The sequence below is a fragment of the Barbus barbus genome (assembly GCF_936440315.1).
Source record: "Barbus barbus genome assembly, chromosome: 11".
Lineage (NCBI taxonomy): Eukaryota > Metazoa > Chordata > Actinopteri > Cypriniformes > Cyprinidae > Barbus > Barbus barbus.
The window spans coordinates 17945661-17966840 of NC_136739.1; the positions used below are offsets into that span (position 1 = coordinate 17945661).

General features: G+C 39.7%; 1 protein-coding gene across 1 annotated transcript in view; it reads right to left on the reverse strand.

Annotated features, from left to right (window-relative positions):
• The window catches only part of LOC306876791 (contactin-associated protein-like 5), a gene marked incomplete at both ends in the record, with an annotated part of 68231 nt that overhangs the window by 12900 nt on the left and 34151 nt on the right, over positions 1–21180 (reverse strand). Inside the window, 8 exons of the mRNA XM_079428198.1 lie at positions 1433–1589; positions 5585–5785; positions 6892–7011; positions 7322–7428; positions 12087–12258; positions 13580–13723; positions 18396–18669; positions 20994–21137. Of these exons, the coding sequence (XP_079284324.1) occupies positions 1433–1589; positions 5585–5785; positions 6892–7011; positions 7322–7428; positions 12087–12258; positions 13580–13723; positions 18396–18669; positions 20994–21137 (1319 nt within the window). The remainder of the gene's footprint in view (positions 1–1432; positions 1590–5584; positions 5786–6891; positions 7012–7321; positions 7429–12086; positions 12259–13579; positions 13724–18395; positions 18670–20993; positions 21138–21180) is intronic.

A 21180-nucleotide genomic window follows, 5' to 3' on the forward strand; every position in this document is an offset into this window, starting at 1 on the left:
GAATCATGTCCCTCCTCTGCCTTGGGTCTGCTTTTCCCCACTGCGGGAAGTGAGTGGAACCGAGTCCTTGCCTCCCTATGCATGGGTTCCCGATGATGTCCTTCAGCTTCAATGCGCTTTCAGCTTGCGCCACTGATGTGTCAGTCACCCATTTGCGTCCTGATCTCGTAGTGACGCCTGCTCTTCTGACTTTTTCATCACTGGAGTCTTGGTACATCATCACAACCCGGCACTTTGCCACCTTAAACTCTTCCACCACTGATGATAGGGGTAGTTGTACCTGACCAGACCTGGTGTATAACCCTACTGACGTGAAGCTTGGTGGGATTCCGAGCCACTTGCGGAGATGTTTGTTCACTCGCCTCTCGACTCCTTCCACTGCTGTCATAGGTACTTCATAGATTGTCAGTAGCCACATGAGTCGTGGTAGCAGACCGTGTTGGAAAAGCCAGGCCTTGAACTTTCCTGGCAGTCCTGACCCCTCGATCTTACTCAGCCATGCATCTGCCTGTTTCTCTGTCCTGGAAACGTTGCATCTGTTGGTCAGGGATGCGTCGTACCATTTCCCTAGGCACTTAATTGGGTTTTCCTCAATTGATGGTATCATCTCCCCCTGTACTCGCAACTGGAACTTGCTGGTCACTTTCCCACTTCTGATCACCATACTTCTTGATTTCCTTGGTTTGAACTTCATCCGAGCCCATGTTGCCACGTCCTCAAGAGCCTTCAGGATCCATCTTGCTTGCACATGGGTTGAAGTTGTTATGGTAAGATCATCCATACAGCCTCTTATTGGAGGTTGGCGAGTGCCAGACTCCATTGATGGCCCTCTGGATTCCTTTCCTGCAGCTGTTATGAGCAGATTCATTCCCATGACAAACAGGATGGGGGAGATGGTGCAGCCTGTCACGATTCCCTTTTCAAGGTCCTGCCACTGAGTTGTAAAGTGGGCAGTTTTGAACCGTAGTTTGAATCCTCCGAAGTAGCTGGTAATTATACCCCTGGTGTGGCAGGGGATATGGTAGTGTTCCATAGCCGTGTTGATGAGGCCATGCGGGATTGAACCGTATGAACCTATATATATACAGTATATATACACACAATTTTACATACAATATAGATACAATTTGAAATATATATCATATATTGTAAATTCTAAATGAATTTTACTGACTGTAGTGACCCTACAATAAGTCTTAATAAAAATTATGTAGTGCAATAAAAAAAAATATGTGCCTTCTCAGCTGTTATGGATTAAGTATAAATTATGAATAAAAGTAGGCTAGGCTTATATAAAAGGTGTTTACTGCATTTCATCTGGTTTTAGCCTTGTCTGCACACATAATTGCGCAATTATCAGTGAATTAGACCCAATGTTAGTAAAAATAAGGTCCATCTCAGTAGACTTCATGAGGTGCATTTGCCTTATTACCATGACACTCTGTCTGCATCACAGTTGCAGAAGTAGTTCATGTCGGCACAGTTCTCTTCCAGACCGCAGGAGCACTGCTGCACCCCCGGCTGGAATCCTCCCCAGTAGGTCCTCTTCTCTCCTCTGCGGTCCACCCACCAGGACAAAGGGGTGCCGTCTGCAACAACACCAGACTTATTAATGTTAATGCACAAATCACACATTGATGCCATTTAAGACCTGAACAATTCAATCCTTTACAATAGATATCAAAATAGAGTTTCACGCCTATTGTCGGTAATAGACACATACAAAATATTTTTTTAGAGTGTTAAATAATGTGGAATATAGAGTCATACTTTCATATGCAATTGACTAACAATGATATGTCTACATAAAATCCACACATTGACTATAGATATTTTTTATTTACTGTTACACTGAAAAAAATGGATGCAATTTTCACTCAGAAATTGATAGTAAATTTCACAATTAAACAACAGTTAAAGAAGCACTAAAAAGTAGCAAATACAACATCAAGACTTAATTATGTTATACATTTTATTGACATGGGAAATGTGTAAAAAATTCAGTAATTTCAAATGGACACACATTCGTTAAGTGTATAAGGAGAGACACACACTGACTGATATAGATGCATATATATAACAGATGAAATATCCATTTCACTTCTCCATGACTGTAATTACTTGATCAGTGATGACAGCGACTACCTGGGAAATATGATACTTTTGATTTGTGTGAAAGAGAATAATTTGCATGAGTATAGACCTTGAAGAACTGACAGATCTTTAAACTGACAGCTTAATTTAGCACACTAAATCAAAACACTTGTGACAAGGTGTGTTAATAATGACTTCCAATGAATCTGCAATGCATATTAACGCCAATTGGAATTTAATCTGGGCAGTAATTATGGATTTAGACTGGGATGACTGCCAGACTGAAATAAAAAAACATGTTTATTTTATTCTCTGCTAGAACTACAAGAAGTTTACAACTGAAATTAAAACTACATTTGGCATCTCTCTTGTAATTTTCAGCATTTGATCAAATCATTTATCTTTTCGCACAACCTGTTTATGCCCGTATGCTTTATATAGGGAGCTAATAATAGCCATAGATTGCGCTTTCTCTTTCCGTTTGCTCTGTTTTGTCAAACACCGTACTTCAAACTCATTGATGCAACTTTGTTAATTCCTGAAGTGAACTTCTATATTAACTGTTTTGGACTGCTGTCTTGAATTGGGTACAATACCTGTGAGTTGTTCTAAACGCAGCTGCGCTTCTCATCCAGTGTACAACTGTTCCGCCCATGAATTAAATGCGCATCCTTGAAAGCGCGCAGTTTTCTAACATAGCCTATCTACTTTAACTTCTTAGGTAATATCAATGGTATGACGTTTCATATGCGTCCGAAATGACAAAGACATATACATATTTAATTGTTTGATCAAAATTATTGCTAGGGACAGTTTGGCAGTCGCTGGATATTGGTAGGGACACGTTCCTGCCCCCCCCCCCCCCCCCCCCCCTAATTTTACGCCCCTGCCTCAAAATAATTTTACGCCAACTGATCCCTGTTAAACAACTATGATGGAAAACAAACAAAAAATTGGATTTTTAAGTCTTTAACATCTAATATTTATTTGCTTACTATTGCTGTAATAATAATAATAATAAGAAGAAGAAGAAGAAAGGTGCCAACATAACCTCATAAAAATCTTAAAAATCAATATTGTTTGGATTTGGTGAGAAATATATTTACATGGCATGTTCAATTCATATAATTGCATGATTGTTTTAATTTAATTGTGAATAAGTGACCAAGACATTTTCCTTTATTGCCTGATTTATAACTAAGATAACACATTTTTAACAGCAAGAGCGACAGAGACAAAACAAAAAGCAATACAAATAATTATGCCAGTCTTTGAAGCCAGCTGGACCAGAATAGAGAAGCAGAGAGAGAAACCCCCCCCCCACACACACACACACACTTGAAATAAGAGCTTTTCAAAATCTCTCTCTCTTCCTTCCTGCAGACACTGGATGACCATTATGACCTTTCTCAAATAAATTTGGTGAGATGCTAATGTAACATCTTTTTGCATGGCAAAATTTTCTAGTAACGCAGTTCATAAAAAGTGTCTGTCTTCATTTATTGTCATGATGCTTTGACAGACCAAAACGTTTGCACGTAAAATTATCTTCAAAAGTGTCTGATTTACGCTGATTTCATATATTTCATAGTTCATCATAATTCAGAACAAATAAAAAGAGGGGGAGTCACGTGACGTGCTCATGAACCTAGTTGCAATCGAGTACAGCTCCATACGTTTGGCCTCTTTTTGCTGATTTTTTCGTTTTGTTTTTTACATGGACAGGGAGCTCATTCTGCGGGCTGTCAGACATCATGCCCCGGAGAAAACTTCCGACGGAGCAACACTGTCTTTCTTTCCAGATTTTTGGAAAAAGAAAAAAGTGCAAAAAGAAGTGCATTTGTGCCAATTAGGAAGGAGATGAGAGACGCTGGCATCCAGAATTTTTTTCCTTTATCCTGCAACCCTGACGGTCGAGGGGAAGTTGTGGCCTAATGGTTAGAGAGTCGGACTCGTAATCCAAAGGTTGCGGGTTCGAGTCTCGGGCCGGCAGGGATTGTAGGTGGGGGGAGTGAATGTCCAGCGCTCTCTCCACCCTCAATACCACGACTGAGGTGCCCTTGAGCAAGGCACCGAATCCCCGACTTCCCCCCCCGGGCGCCGCAGCATAAATGGCTGCCCACTGCTCCGGGTGTGTTCACGGTGTGTGTGTGTTCACTGCTGTGTGTGTGCACGTTGGATGGGTTAAATGCAGAGCACGAATTCCGAGTATGGGTCACCATACTTGGCAGTATGTCACTTCACTCACTTCACTTTTGGCAGGCAGTACTCCATTTCATTGTCTGCAATGGACTCATAGTAAAGTAAACACTCTGGGAGATATCTATGATGATAGGGGTTTAAAATCCTTCCAGAATCTTAAAACTCAATATAATCTGCCAAGCACCTCCTTTTTTATGTATTTGTGTATTAGATTGGCCCTACGGGCATATGGGGTGCCATGGAGCTCTCAACTGCCTGTTCACCATTTGCGCAAACTCCCTCCTCTACTTCAGTCATCTATCTCTTTCTTCTTGAGCATTCATACAAACCTTTATCTATTACTACTGTTTGGGCTAAGAATCTTAATGAGGATGTGCATGTTTTATTTTCCGATCAGGTATGGGGTATGTTTAAATTGTCTTCTAAAACCCTAATCACCAATGATTCATTGGAAATTGTTGCATAGAGTTTACTTGACTTCAATTAAATGTTTTTATACGAATCTGTTGTCTTCTCCTAAGTGTAATCTCTGTTCCCAAGGAGTTTTAGGCACGTTTCTGCATTTTTTTGGGGAGTGCCCCTCTCTCTCATCTTTTTTGGACTCAGCTCTCACTGGACCTATCATATTTGTTGGGTACTGAGATATGTTTGACTCCGCGCCATTTCTTCATGAATGACTTTTGGGACTTCTCCTTGTCCATCCAACAAAGATCTTTACAGTTAGCTGCTCTCACAGCAGCAAAAACATAGCTTTTCAACCGTTGGAATCCTCCTCACACAATAAACAGACAAACCTGGACTGTGTATTTGTTGGACATTATCTCAATGGAACTCTCTACTTCTCGTATACATGGATCTAATGTGAAAACTGTTAATTCATGGCATTCAGCTTTTAATGTTGTGTCTTCGTTTCTAAAATCTTTGTAAAAATTATTTTATTGTTATTTGTTTATCTATTAATATTAATTCATATATTTTTATTATTTTATTTTATTTTATTTTATTTTATTTTATTTTATTTTATTTATTTTTTAAAAGTCTACCAGGGGGTGAAATAGGTTGGGGTGCGTTCTAAATTTGTACAGCTGCTTTTTGTTTTGTACTACTGTTCCACAGAATAAAATTCAATAAACAGTTGTTAACAAAAAAGAACAAAAAAAAAAAAGAGGAAAGAAATATTTTTGCTATTATTTAGTACCTAACAAAATCAGTCTTGTAAATCTAGCATGGATTGTTCTTTCAGCATTGATACATATCTAAGCACTGAGAGACTAAGGCCAGTACTCACCCCAGGGGTTAAACAGCCGTGACCTTCTGCAGTGGTAGGCGATTCTCTGCTCACAGTGTTCTGACAGAGACACCAGAGCCTTCAGCTGTTCAGATGAGGCACTATAATTAAACCATCCCACATATGGCTTCTGCAGTGTAGAGCCTCGTACTCTGACTGCATTCGAGCTGTTGTGACGAACCACTGTCCACACTTTGCTCCCTGAAACATTTGATGCTCTGCATTATTCCAACATTCCAGGACACTTAAAAGGCACAAAACAAATGAGTGTCTTGCATCTAAAAAATGGGAGATATAATGTCTTTCCAACAAATGCAGTGAGGGAACATTTCCAAGTATCATATATTAAGGAAAAATAAAATAAAATAACATTTGAATTCTAACAGGTAATGAGACACATGGACAGACAAATGAAGTAAAATAAGACACAGGGAGTTGCATACCAAGACATTCATTTTCAGTGAGCAAGACAAAGAGATGACAGCACCGTGCCCTGGGTTGCCCCAGAGAATGCTGCCATCCAAAGTGACTGTCTATAATGTCTATTCAAGCATCTACCACAGCTCAAAGCAAATAGTTTCACAATTAAATTGCAAATGTATTTATTTTAGCAGGTTTTGAAATAAACTTTTTTATTTGTTACTATTCAGAACTTCTACTACCCAAAACAAAAATATCAGAAATTAACCAGATTCGCTGCTTATTCAAAATCACTCTTTAGATTTAAATATATTAATTAATTAACCTGATTCTGAATCATTAAATAGCTTTCAGTCAATCATTCTTTGTGGAAACTATAAAAATAAAATAGAAATAAAAACACAGTTATTGGTGACTTCTCCTCAAAAACCATGTTTGTTGTAATTCCCAACCATAGCTCACTACAAAATGAATGTTTAATGGCAAACACATTGAAAGTTAGCAGACACACTGTCAATTCATAATGGGTTTAGCTGTGAATTCAGCATATTGAAGTCTATTCCTCCACTGACACGCATTCGGACACAGGACACGTCTTTCTATAGTGTACAAAATAGTGTATTTTAATTTTAAAGACATAACACTTTTTGTCCAATGTGTGATCCTCTACACTTTTTGTTAATGTTGAAGGCTCTTGGTTGGAGGACATAATCTATGAATCATGACAAGCCAATTTGGCCAGTGAATTGATAAGGGTTACCCATTTGGCGGCTGCTAATTTCAGACCCTTTTAATAATGACTTTTAAACTGAGTAAAACACATGGGAAAGACATAACAGTTTGATCAAATCTAACATTTGAGCTGGGGGCGGAAAGAAATAACCAACCTGTAATATTACAGTAGACCTGAATAGGATCAAGAGGGCCACTTCCATCAGGATCTGTCGAGAAATATCCAGAAGTGCTTCCAGCAAGCTTGTAGTGTTCACATGACGCTTCATAGACGGCTAAGAATTCAAACAGAGAACACAAGATTTCTGTACTTTTAGCAAACATTATGTAAAGATGATTCTTGTTAAAAACAGACTTTGAGCAAAATACACATATCTGCAAATACAGGATCAAAGCTTCCTAAAAATTTGATTGAGTATTTGATAATGCATACACTGCATGTCATGTTAGTTTTTGTATTGTGTGCATGTTTTCAAAGCGTAAACACAAATTCAAATAACCCTAAGGGAATTTTGACAGTGAACAATACATAATAACTGAACAGTAAGTGTGTTTGAAATGTAGGAATCCATTGCGCAGACCTACAGTTATGGCACGTAGCTCCACTGTATCCTGTACCAGTGCAATCACAGAAGAAAGACGACCACGTCTGGGAACACCGGCTGCCATGCTCACAGAAATTATAAAGACACCTGTCATATAAAAAGAGATAGGTAAACATTTAGTTCAATTATATAATAAAAAATTTGAATAAAGCAAGTGTGACCAAGGATTACAATGCGCTTTGAAACCGCATGTAAGCAGTCAGCATTTCAACAGGCTCATTTTAAATGAAAGTCCTCAGACGACAGAGAACCGACTACATGTCCATCTAAAGTCAAAATCAATTTTCTGAGACTGAATGAGCATGTCAGCATACAATTAAGTTGTCTGTTGCCGGCATTGAAATAGACCTTAATGTGGCCTCACTGCTCAGACGGCATCAAACAGTCTGTTAAATCAAGAGAATCGTTGGGCTTTTGACAGAATATTTTATACCAAGTGCAGCTGGATCTAATTTAGAAAGGGAAAATTAATATGTGAATTTGTGTGAGGGGAGTATCAGAGACAGGGCTGATATGATTGTCGCTTGCCTGCAGAAAATTAATTTCCTTTTCAAGAATTTATTTGCTTTTCTATGAAAAGCACAAAGTCATGATGGTTCATAATATCTAACAAAGGAAACCTTTTACAAATGAAAGAACAAAATAAACTAAAGCTAAAAGCTTGCACAAAAGAAGCATTCAGTATAGTCCTGGATATCATGAAATGTCATTTTAACCCTGTATAGAATACATGAATGTACATGAACAATGTTTAGAATTTAGAACTTGATTCAGCAAATTTCAGCTCATTTCATCCATCTGTTTTCCTCAGTGTAGGGAAGTCTTGCCTGTCGATAAACTAACACACAGACATACAAAAATTGATATGCTTGCTGGAGACGTGTTGATTAATAGCGCATTCATTTGTCTGCTTAACTTTCACAATTACCAGCCTTTTAGGCCTGCATATATTATTTCACAGAGCTCAGTTTGCACGCCTGGTCCCTGAAGAGCCCACTTTATGAGGCCTCCACGTACAATACAGCCATTCAAACAGCCATTAACCACTACAGGCAGAGTCAACTGCAGGCTGGATACTGTTTCAGGTGATGATTTCATTACCTCTGTGCTATTTCTAGTCATGCTTGGAAAAAGATTTTGCTGGACCATAAAATTATGCCAACCAATGTGCAGAACTGCTCTGCAGCAATAAACCGCCCTCTGAAATTTTACTGATAGAGGTCTCTGGTAAGGGGACATTGTCAAAAGTAAAAGTCGATGACCTGAAAATTGGTTGTAAGGTTTGTGACGTGGAAAAAACAGGCCACACTGTGTGTGTTTTCAATGAGTGATGGACAGCCGATCTCCATTCGTGATTTTAACTGGTCATATAATTCCCATTAAATCACATAACAGTCACTTTAATACTTCAGTAACATTAAAAATTTAGAACAGTATTAATGTTATTAGCAATATAAAACCAAAACTGTAATATAGAGACACAAATCAAAGGAGAACTAACACATACATCAGAATTTAAGGGAATTATAACATAATTGTGACATGAAAATGAATAACCTTGTCATCAAGGAGGCACGCAGCAATATTGCGGAAGTTACTTTGGGGTTTTCAAACAGATGCTCAAACATGATGATACACTTGAATTTTTCAAATATAAAAGCAGCTATATACTTCCATTCAATAGCACTTACCATCAAAAGTTTTATTTTTTTTACTCATTAAAGAATCCTAATTTAAAACGTTTTAGGGTTTCAACAAACAAATTAAGCAATTGTTTTCAACTGTGATAACAATAAGAAATGTTTCTTGAGCAGCAAATCAGCATATTAGAAGGATTTCTGAAGGATAATGTGATGCTCAAAAGTTGAGTAATGGGTCCTAAAAGAGTAGTTTTTCCATCACAGGAATAAATTACATTTAAAATATATTCAAATAGAAACACATTACTTTAAATTGTAATCATTTACAAATAAATGCAGATTTGGTGAACATAAGACACAAAAAAAAGCAAAAATAAATAAATAAATAAAAACAAGCCGAACCCCACATTTTGAGCGGTAGTGTACTTTCATAAAATTATTACTTACTAAATCAGTACAAGTATAGAATACTATTTATACTGTGTAAACAATTAAGTGATATTATTTTATTCTACTGACAGCAGTTTTTAATCTCAGATACGCTGTCAAATTTAATAAGGTTAATGAGTTTATATATATATATATATATATATATATATATATATATATATATATATATATATATACTTCTATATATATAACTCATTAACCTTATTAAATTTGTCGTGGTCTTACTCAGTCAGTAATAAAGATATCAATTTAGCATTTTCACAGAATGATCTTTACCTTATGATCTTTACCTTATCTATACCTTATTTTATATAGAAAACTGTAAATCCCCAAAACATGACTTTAGCTGGGTTTTCACAGACAGGGTCACACACACACACACATATATATATATATATGTGTGTGTGTGTGTGTGTGTATCATATGTATGCATGTATGTATATAATCATTAAACTCATTAAATTTGACAGCGTATCTGAGATTAAAAATTGCTGTCAGTAGAATAAAATCATTCCCATGGTTTCAGGTGAAAACCTCTGAAATAAACTATGTTACTAAGACAATACACTGAGGTATTATGTGGGGGAGGGAGGAATCTTCTTTATATAAATACATACAACCATAGTTTGATATTATTAACAACTGAAAAAGAATTACAAGTTATAACATTGCTACTTTAGTTCGTCATTCCTCTAAGATGTTTTTATGTGAACGCCAAACTAGTTCTGATAAGCTCATGTAGCTCATTTGCAGATACCTCACCTAAAACCGTTTCCCATGTCACCACCTTCAGACAAAATAAGGACTACATCATTAAAATAAAGAAATGGATGTCTTCCACTGAGACTTCATTAAGTTTGAAAATGTAAGTGCTTGACAAAAAAAAAAAAAACATTGTCTCCATGGAGAAACTCTCTTTGACAATATCCAAAACCCAAAAGAGGGCAAAGCATTGCAGGGGTCAGCTATTTTGGCACTTGATTATCAGAGACGCAGTCTGAGGCTGCATACAGAGGGGACAGAGACGGAGGAAAGGTTCAGTCTAGCAGCCGGGAGCATTCACCCTCTGGCAGGCTCACAAAAACTGTCACATTGCTCACAGCGGAGGCCCTCAGACTATGACAGCTGCTCATGAATGATTTAGACTTGCCACTGATGGCGGGGTCTTGTCATGTTCATACAAGTTCACTATTAATAAAATTCCGCTGTACAGACAAGCCAGTGGGGCATGTCCCTGCCGCCAAATAAAAACACAGTGAGAGACTGGTTAAAGTGGAGCAATTTGGGTGCTTCTGAATAATGCAAAAATATACTAAAGGTGAAAATATTGTTCCCAGGTTAGAACTGAATAATGTCGGAATTAAAGGATAGTTTCAGGCTTGTTTCTGAATTTGACCTGAGGTAGCAAACAGTATGAAGAACTGCAATTTGAATGTAAGGAAGTAGAATTCAAAAGAACTGAAATTCAAAGATATGCGTATATGAAACTTAAATACCACCTATACAGAAATTTGTATTTAATTTATATATTTCATCATATTTAATAAATATTCTTGTGTCCAAGGTGGAAGAACTTTTCATTTCCCAGAATGCATTACCTGTGTGGAAATTCTGTAGACAGCAATTCAGTAAATTCCTTATCCTTTCAGGCCAATTCAAGTTCTGTTGTGCGCATTTTGATTTTTAGGTGAACTATTCCTTTAATCAGCAATCTGATTTTAATAATAACTAAGGCTTAAATAAAGTTTTCTGTAGAATCTTTTAGGATAATTATGTTGAATATTGTAGATAACAATCCCATTTGACACTGCAGTTATAATTTTTTTTTTAAGAATTTTACCAGCAAGGACACATAAAACTGATTAAAAGTGACAAAAATGTAAATACATATGTTACAAAATACTTGTACTTCGAATAAATTATGTTCTTTTAACTTACTTCAAATAAATTATGTTCTTTTAACTTTATATTCTTCTAAAGAATTCCACCAAAAATAAATGATAATTTATTATAAATACATTTTAAAAAATACTGTATGTTATAATAGAAATTTATTTTAAAAATGATTTAAAATTGTAAGAATAGTTCACAGTATTACTGTTTTTTTTTTATTAAATAAATGTAGACTTGGTGAGAATAAGAGACTTCTTTCAAAAAAACTAAACTTTTGAACAACAGTGTACATCCTCTTAGTCTCCAACAGATCTATAACCGAATATATCATTATCCATTGTTGGCATTTATCTTGTTTACTCAAAAGAAAGTAAATAAGGAGACAAGAGTAGAAATCTCTCTTCCTTAAAGAAGGACCACTGTAGACTTGGGGGACAGCAGGGGTCATGCAGCTCTGGGTCAATGAGGCCTCTGATTCCAGTATGCGGTAATGAGAAGAAGTGCAAAACGCAGCACTGAGCTTGTTAGCAGGCCGCAAACCTAAGTGGAAGTACAAATGAACTTCCCCCAGTTCTAATTAGGGCTCTGCCGACAGTCCAGCTCAGCCAGCACAACCTGGGCTTTAATGACAAAGAACAGCTCTGACATGTTCAAGTTTCCATGGGTGTCATGAATAAAATGAAAACCAGTGGATATTTTTGTGGTAGACAAATGTAAAACAGCAACAGAAATATTTATCAGGCATATGTTCGAAAACCGCACCTGTCACGAATGCCACATAAGTCAAACTGTAGCTGATTGTAGCTTCCTAGATGACCTTGCTGGACTGACAGAAGATCAACAGGTTGGTTGTTGACAAGGATGAGCCGGACACAGCCTTGAAAGGCCATTGTGGGATTCAAGCAGCTGGAGTCATTCTGGTATACAGGACATCCTGAAATAATTGATGAAAATACACCTGACTGTAGGTATGGATGTTATAATAGAAGCAATAAATAATAAAAAAAAGTTATTCAAAAATGAAACTAAGACACACACACCAAAAAGTAATTTCTATTTGTCCAATTTTACTTTGAAGGCCTCCACACATCATCATGTTTTATGGCTTGTCTGACATTGACCTGTCAGTCAACATCAACAAAATACTAGATTATATGTTGCATTTAATATTTAAAACATTACATACATTTAAAACATACTGTAATAACTTAATTGTTATTGTTAACCAGAAGTAAAATTATTATAATGTTTGTGTTTTAATTATTTTAAAGGTAAAATAAAATTAATAAAATATAAATATCAGAGAATTAAAAATGTTGCCTTGGCAACTAACTGAAATAAAACTAGTTTAAATAAAAATATATTAAAATTAAAACTGAAATAAAAAATTTTATTTAATAAAATGAGTATAATAGAAATATAAAAAAACTGCCAAAAAACTAATATAAGGCACAAAAGCTCATAACAAGATTACTAAAACCTAAAACCAAAATTAAAACCAAAACTGAAAGTATAAAAATAAAAGCTAATTCAAAATATGAATAAATACTATTATTGTATATAAGTACTAAAACGATATAGCTCTTATATGCTGCTTTATATTTTTTGTTTTATTTTAAGTGTCGCCTTTTTATGATCTTTCATATTTTTTTTAACGGAGTGTCTATTTACACTAAGTGCAAATAGCCTGCATTGTTGGCAAAGGCTATTTACAATAACTCCGCCCACCAACGTGTGATTGGGATAGTCAATACTTCAAAAAGACGCTTGTTCAATATCAGGTTCAATAACAGTGGCGTAGATGCGCGGGATTTTTGACGTGATCGACCCGAGTTTAAATCCACCTTTTGCCCTTTTCAAATCTCATATTGCATCGGAAAGGCATTTATTTTCAATAAAAATTAAGAAAATAATCAAAAAGTTGAAAATAAACTATAATTTACACTCAATACGTTATTATAGCGTACTGTTTTATAATGTACTACAATACTGAGGTGCAGATAATTGCCACTATTTGCAATAAGTAGTATAAATCTAGAAAATCTAGCTATTTTAACATAGTGTAAATAGCATCTATTGCTAAGAAAATATGCTATTAGCACTTAGTGCAAATAGCCGCTGCCTTTTTTTAATAAGTGGCAATTGAACAACACAGTAACATACTCAAAGTTTTGAATGCAAATACCTAATCTGACTCCAACTGTAGCTGAAATTATCTTTTTGTCCTTTCTGAAAATATTTGTTCACTATTTTACCTCCAAAGTAGTGTTTGTCTTTTGGTTCCAGGTAGCTCTTCAGCTGAATGGTGGATGCGGGCTCACTGTCCAGCGACATGATGATCTGCAGACCTCGAGCATTGAGACTGACTGAATGCCACAAACCATCATTCACCCTCTGACCTGTCAATCGAAAATGCATATACTGTTGAATAAACACAGTGACCATATATGAACGCCTTTTTAGTTCAACATGCAGCATTAAATGATCATATATAAACCATATTACAATGTCAAACAAACCACACACATACTGTAAAGTCATCCAAGACAACAATCAATATGTGAACCATCAACTCTCAAACAAAACAAAGCCATGATGAAACAGAAAATTCAATACGATAATACAAAAGTGCCAAAAACAAATCTCCTGGCAAAAAACTGCCCCCCTTCCACCTCTGTCCCCAAAGGAAAAATTCTCTTTGAGGTTTGATTTAATTAATTCTGGCCATTACATGTGAAGGGCGCCCAAGCTGTGTGCGGCCGCTGTGTGTCTACAGTCTCCCCTGTGCCAGCCATCTGTTTGTCGTTTGAGCTCAAGCGCTTCATTTCTTCTATTCCGGTAATTACAACACTCTCTATTTCAGCCAACACATCTATGATGAGAGTTAGACCAAAAAAATTGGTTTCAGGTAGGATAAAACAGCCGCTCTAACACAGATTGGCCCTGCACAACAGATGGAGAGTGTCCTCCTCCCCCCTACTGCGTGTCGATTGTTGTCGAACATCAGGTTTCCTCACTAGACTGAAACACACAACTGTCTGTCTCAGACACTAATCTTGTTTAGACCAGCATGTATGTTTCCTTTCATCTATTGTCTAGAATGCTGAACAAAAAATAAAAATGACGTTATTGTAACGGAACTGTTTGTTTAGTTTCCTTTTTTCCTTATTTGGTTCTTCCTGTTTTAGTTCATGACCTAGTTTTGTTAATTAGTTATATTCATCACCTGTGTTCTATTAATTACCTTGTTTCCTCGTTTGTTCCACTCCCTTTATAAGTCCTCAGTTCTCCCTCTGTGTTTGTCGGATCTTAAGTTGTAAATGGTCTTACGTGCGTTGATGCTATTAAATTTACCTTTTTGTTATCCTTTGTGTGGGCGCCGATTACTACAACCACCGACCGTGACAGAAGATCCGACCGCAAAAGAAAACGAGATCTGCTCAGGATGCTGGAGCTTGTGCCCGTCGTTTGCGGGGGTTCACGCCGCCGTTCGCGGCTCGCCCCTGCCCGTGCTGCGAGGGATGTCGGGCTGCCTGTAGCGGCTTACCCTGGCCACCCGTTTTGGGGAGAACGGGTCGCCATTCGCCGCACACCCTTACCCACCGCCCCAATGAAATTCGCTCCGCCTGAGACGGCGAGGAATGTTCCGCCCGCGGCGAGGAGGATTCCGCCGCAAGGGGCGATGAACGTTGCGCCGTCGGCAACGAAGAGGATCCCGCCGTACACGGCGATGAATGTTCCGCCCACGGCGAGGAGGATTCCGCCGCGAGGGGCGATGAACGTTGCGCCGTCCGCGGAGAAGAGGGATTCCGCCGCCAATAACAGTTTCCCCAAACCACCGAGGGGGGAAAAACAGGTGCCGGTCGGGATTTTAGTGGAGTTTGAGGGCATGTCATTCCCTCCAGTGCCTGCCCCTCGGCAGTGCCATCCAGTGCCTGCTCCTCGTCAGTGCCATCCAGTACCTGCTCCTCGCAAGCGCCCTCCAGTGCCAGCTCCTCGCCAGTGCCTTCCTGTGCCTGCTCCTCGTCTGAGCCCACCAATTCCGGCACCTCGCAAGTACCCACCTGAGTTCCCGCTGGTCCCGTCCAGCCGTCCTGAGTTCCCGCTGGTCCCGTCCAGCCGTCCTGAGTTCCCGCTGGTCCCGTCCAGCCGTCCTGAGTTCCCGCTGGTCCCGTCCAGCCGTCCTGAGTTCCCGCTGGTCCCGTCCAGCCGTCCTGAGTTCCCGCTGGTCCCGTCCAGCCCACCTGAGTTCCCGCTGGTCCCGTCCAGCCGTCCTGAGTTCCCGCTGGTCCCGTCCAGCCCACCTGAGTTCCCGCTGGTCCCGTCCAGCCCACCTGAGTTCCCGCTGGTCCCGTCCAGCCCACCTGAGTTCCCGCTGGTCCCGTCCAGCCCACCTGAGTTCCCGCTGGTCCCGTCCAGCCCACCTGAGTTCCCGCTGGTCCCGTCCAGCCCACCTGAGTTCCCGCTGGTCCCGTCCAGCCCCGCGCCTCCAGAGCGCCCTCTAATGTCCGCGCTACAAGAGCGCCCCTTTGAATCTGCGCTGCAAGAGCGCCCTCAAGTGTCCGCGCTGCAAGAGCGCCCTCAAGAGTCCGCGCTGCAAGAGCGCCCTCCTGCGTCTCCGCTGGTCCCGTCCAGCTCTCCTTCGTCTCCGCTGGTTCTATCCAGCTCCGCGCCTCCCGTGCGCCCTCAAGTGCCCGCTCCTCCAGAGCGCCCTCAAGTGCCCGCTCCTCCAGAGCGCCCTCAAGTGCCCGCTCCTCCAGAGCGCCCTCTAGTGCCCGCTCCTCCAGAGCGCCCCCAGGAGTCCGCCCCTCCAGAGCGCCCCCAAGAGTCCGTTCCTCCAGAGCGCCCTCAAGAACCCTCTCCTCCAATGTGGCCCCCAGAGGGGAACTTTCCCAAAGAAATTTTGGGGGGGGGCCATATAGTCTCAGTCTGTGTGGCCAGGCCAAGGGCCAAGGCCACGGAGCACCCCGATCCGCCAAGGCCGCCCAAGGACCCCGATCCGCCAAGGCCGCCCGAGGACCCCGATCCGCCAAGGCCTCCCGAGGACCCCGATCCACCATGGCCGTCCGAGGATCCCGATCCGCCAAGACCGCCCAAGGCTCCAGATCCACCATGGCCTCCCGAATCTCCAGGCCTGCCATGGCCTCCCAAGGCTCCGGATCCGCCATGGTCTCCCGAATCTCCAGTCCTGCCATGGCCTCCCAAGGCTCCAGATCCGCCATGGCCTCCCGAATCTCCAGTCCTGCCATGGCCTCCCAAGGCTCCAGATCCGCCTTGGCCTCCCGAATCTCCAGTCCTGCCATGGCCTCCCAAGGCTCCTGATCCGCCATGGCCTCCCGAATCTCCAGTCCTGCCATGGCCTCCCAAGGCTCCTGATCCGTCCTGGAGGCTTCCCTGTCCCATCCTGGTCCTGCTCCAGCCTCCAGGACGCCCACCCCCCCCTCCCCGATGTTACTGTTACGGTGCGGGACGCACCTTCCGGGAGGGGGGCGATATCTGTAACGGAACTGTTTGTTTAGTTTCCTTTTTTCCTTATTTGGTTCTTCCTGTTTTAGTTCATGACCTAGTTTTGTTAATTAGTTATATTCATCACCTGTGTTCTATTAATTACCTTGTTTCCTCGTTTGTTCCACTCCCTTTATAAGTCCTCAGTTCTCCCTCTGTGTTTGTCGGATCTTAAGTTGTAAATGGTCTTACGTGCGTTGATGCTATTAAATTTACCTTTTTGTTATCCTTTGTGTGGGCGCCGATTACTACAACCACCGACCGTGACAGTTATTGCCTTTGTGGGTGACGAGATAAGCTGTAAGTACTAACTTTTATACAAATGCTTTTGTTTTGCTCACACATCTCATTGCTGAGAAGAGGACCAGAGAAAAAGCATGCAATTCTGTGCTGTGTAAGTAATAGGAAGTCTTTGCATTGCCAGGCTGGCTGAATTGAAAAAGAGAGACATTTATACTCTTGATCGCTCTGCGCACGTAATTGCTGAAACTGAGCAGCATTTCCAATTAGACTCCTTCAAAGCAGTAATTTCAGTGGCTAGAGTGTGTCATGCCTGGATAAAAGTGACAGCTCTACCATTTGATCACAGCTGCATTTCCGTGTCACTTGCTGAAGCTTTATACCTTTTACAATTTGCCTGGTGCATGTTAAATTGTTGAGCTAAAGAACTAATGTTAGAAAGACTATGTTATATCAATTACATGATTTAGAAAACAAAAGTTACTGGGTTTGTTGACTACTACTACTGTTTTACTCAGGTTATGTATATGCTAGCATTTAAAGAACAAAGTCTAGTGGTGAAAATATACACGCCTTACTGGAAAAAAATGGGCTTTCTGGTCTTAGCTAGTTTAAACTGGTCTCCAAGCCTAACGAAGCTGGGTTTTTGCTTGTTCTGAAGCCAAAACCCCTCTAAAACCAACCAACAGACCAGCCAGACCAGGCGTGCGTTTCCTGTACAATGACGTAACTCTTTGCATAGCTATTATAGTAGCAACGTTGGAGAAATTACACAGTGGTGGCCAAAATTATTAGAACACTTTGCATATTGAAGAGGTTTCAGTTGTTTTTGTTGCTTGGCCATTATAATACCCATAAAACGAACTATTGCAAACAATATGAACAATATTTTCAGATCTGTCAGGTGTTCTAATTTTGGCCCCATATAGAATGTAAATATATAGAATGGAATAACAAATACATATTGCACTGCATGTTAGCTTGCTTACCTATTTAAGTCTGCGTCATACTAACAAGAAACTATACTTTTAACCACTGGTTGAGAGATGTAGTTCAACTACACAACTTTTTTGGAACTATGGGAAACACTGAAACATTGAACTATGTTGCTTATGAAGGTCTTGTTACCATAGTTGGCTAACGATGCTTTTGGGAAATGCACCCCAGTTTTGGACACTGACTAAGACCATCAAACTAAGCTGGTTTAAAATGCCTTTTCAGCCGGATTAGTCCACCAAGAACCCCCAATGCAACTACTTGAACTGTATATTTGAGAGAACTGGCATTTAAAATCAAGCTGCAGAAGAGCAGAAAGGGTCTCCTCACCAGCTGACACGTCTGACATCTTCAGCGCTGATGTCTGGTGTGTGAGATGGAGACGCCCACTGCTGATCTGCAAAATCAGGTAACGGGGCTCCTGACCAGAGATCAGCGGACTGGACAACAGCAGGCCATCAGGGTTCCAGGTGCGAAACTGCAGGCGCATAGAAAAGCCCTCCAGGATCGGTGCAGGTGCTGGCAGCGACAGAAAGCTGCTGCTGGAACTCTGAAATGTGGCGGCCACCAGCTGTGGTTCCGAGCAGGAAAAGGTCACGTTGCCCTGTGAGAGAAGGGAGAACGCCAAACATTGGTTTACATGAAAGCAGAGAATGACCAAATGGCAATGCATCATCGGTACAAATGCTGATGCTGATCACACACAAGGTAATCAGTAAATTCATGCCAATGTCAGATGTCATTGCTGAGGCCAAAACCATGCAGTTAAAAGACAGTTCACAATAAAGAAATTGAAATCTCATTTAAATATCTAGTTTAAAACATATGCTACATTTTTAGAAATTCACTACTTCTAATTAAATGTATTCCATTTTTAAGAAAAGTTAAATTTTAATGCCTCTAAAAATATGTTTTTGTGTAATTATCAAGTAATAAGTAATAACCTTTTCTTTTCATCTTGAAAACATCTTAGTGTACACATCTTAATCATTTGCATATTTGCATTTTTCTTGAAATGTCATGAATTATTCATTCATAAATATCACTGTATATCATTATCACTTTTGGGTAAGTTACTCAAAAAGAGTAATCCACTACAAATGACTAATTACTTCTTTAAAATTGCAATTTGATTACATTACTGATTACTGCATTTAAAAAGTAAACAGATTACTAATTACTTTACTTTCAAGTTTACTTTACTGTTCAAGTTATCACACTACAAAGAAGAACTCACAGTTGATTGAAAAAAATTGTAATAATAATATTGACTGAAAAAACTACATAAGTAGGCCTATTATTTGTATACCCTGATTCACTCCCAATATCAACAAAATATTTCTATTTTCTATTTTGTAAAATAAAGAAAACAAATAGGGTGCGCTTTCTGCATTCTCAGTCTCCATGAATATCTTCCTGAAATGAGTCACTAAAATGAACGAAAATGACATGAGAAATACAGTACATCTAAAGAAAGCTTGAAGTGTCTATTATTAAATGAAGTCATGCCGAAAACAAATAGGCCTATTCTAAAATAATCCGTATGAAACCAACTCGAGGTACAGTCTTTCCTGTCTGAGCTCAACAATAATGTGATCATGCACATGCACATGCACATTGCGCGCTATATGATAATCATCCACGTGAAACCAAGCTTGAGACACGCAAACATGTAAATGCTCGTGTCACTTCTGTAGAAAGATCCAAGTTCATCTCTGCTACTTTTCATTTTTGCGCTATGAGGAATAAGCCATGAATTGTGATGCCGACAAGGCTTAATGCAGAAGATGATCTCATTCTGATGAGTCATTTAATTTTTATTTTATTAGTGTTACTGTGACATAAACTTGTACACATTCACTTGTTGAAGTTTTCCCAAACTATAATGCCAGACTAAAATATGTTGAGTGCAACATTTTGAAATATGATAGGCAACCTTTCATTGCATCTAAATGTTGTAGGACTCGCATTCTCTGGTCATTTATTAATAGGGCATACATATCTTCCACTGTTTATTTCACTGCAGTTTTACTATTCATATTATTCATAAGCAGCAAAACAAGTTTTAAGATATTTTCATTTTTGTAACTATGCACTTTAAAAAGAATTTTAATATAGATATTAGAACATGCTCATCATAGAAAAGGTGCATTTAAGTCACTGTATCTATGCAGTTGAAAAACTTACTAAAAATAAGTGCCATGTCACTACTGAAATGTGAAAAATGAGATGCAACTGAGAAAGCTGGTAACACAAGAGATTATGTCAAAGAAAAAAAGAGGAAAAGAGAAAGCAAGTTGAAGGGCTACAAGAGAATTGGAGAGCCAGACAGGCTAAACCCACAAAGGCAGCAGGCGGTCTGGATAAATGTCACCAGCGCAGCTCCACAGAGAGCAACAGAAGCACAGAGAGCACATCCAAAAGGTTACTGCAGTGTGAGGTGAACACCTCATTGATCCCTGTGCCACAGGGCTGTACAGACACCAGACAGCTGAACTGAGGCCTCAGCAGACCTTCTCCAACTTGACAGCCTTAAGCTGTGCAACGTGAACACGTGCTTGTATTTTACAGAGCTAGACGAATACCAGTCATGCCTCTTCTGAAGTGATGGAGTCGTGGTTGTCTTGTCATTTTGATTTAGAGAAATAGACAGGAATGTGATGTGATCATTTCTAACAAGCAGCTTTTTAGCAGGAAGAGAGAACTCAGATGTGACAGAAAAACATGATTTGTGGAATTACTGAGAAAAGAAGCTGAGAAAAAGCTAATGTGTGAAACTCTGTAAAGTTTGAGCACACCTTTAAAGATTCCTGCTGATACTGAAGTGGCAGAAGTAATATGTCTGGACTCTAGACATATTGTAATATATACAGCACAACTGAAGAATTAGAGGATCACAACATCACTAGTTCAGAGCCAAATGCTTACCACACTGTATATCTGAGGTTTTCTCCGTTTCGCCAAGTCGATGATGTTCACTCCATTGTAGTAGAGGTTCTCCATGCAACCATGAAAGTTGCGTCGAACGAAGGTTCCTGGTTTACCTGGCAGTGGGATCCCACCAAAGCTTAGCTGTTTTAGAGAATGAATAAAACACATATCTAATTTCAAAACA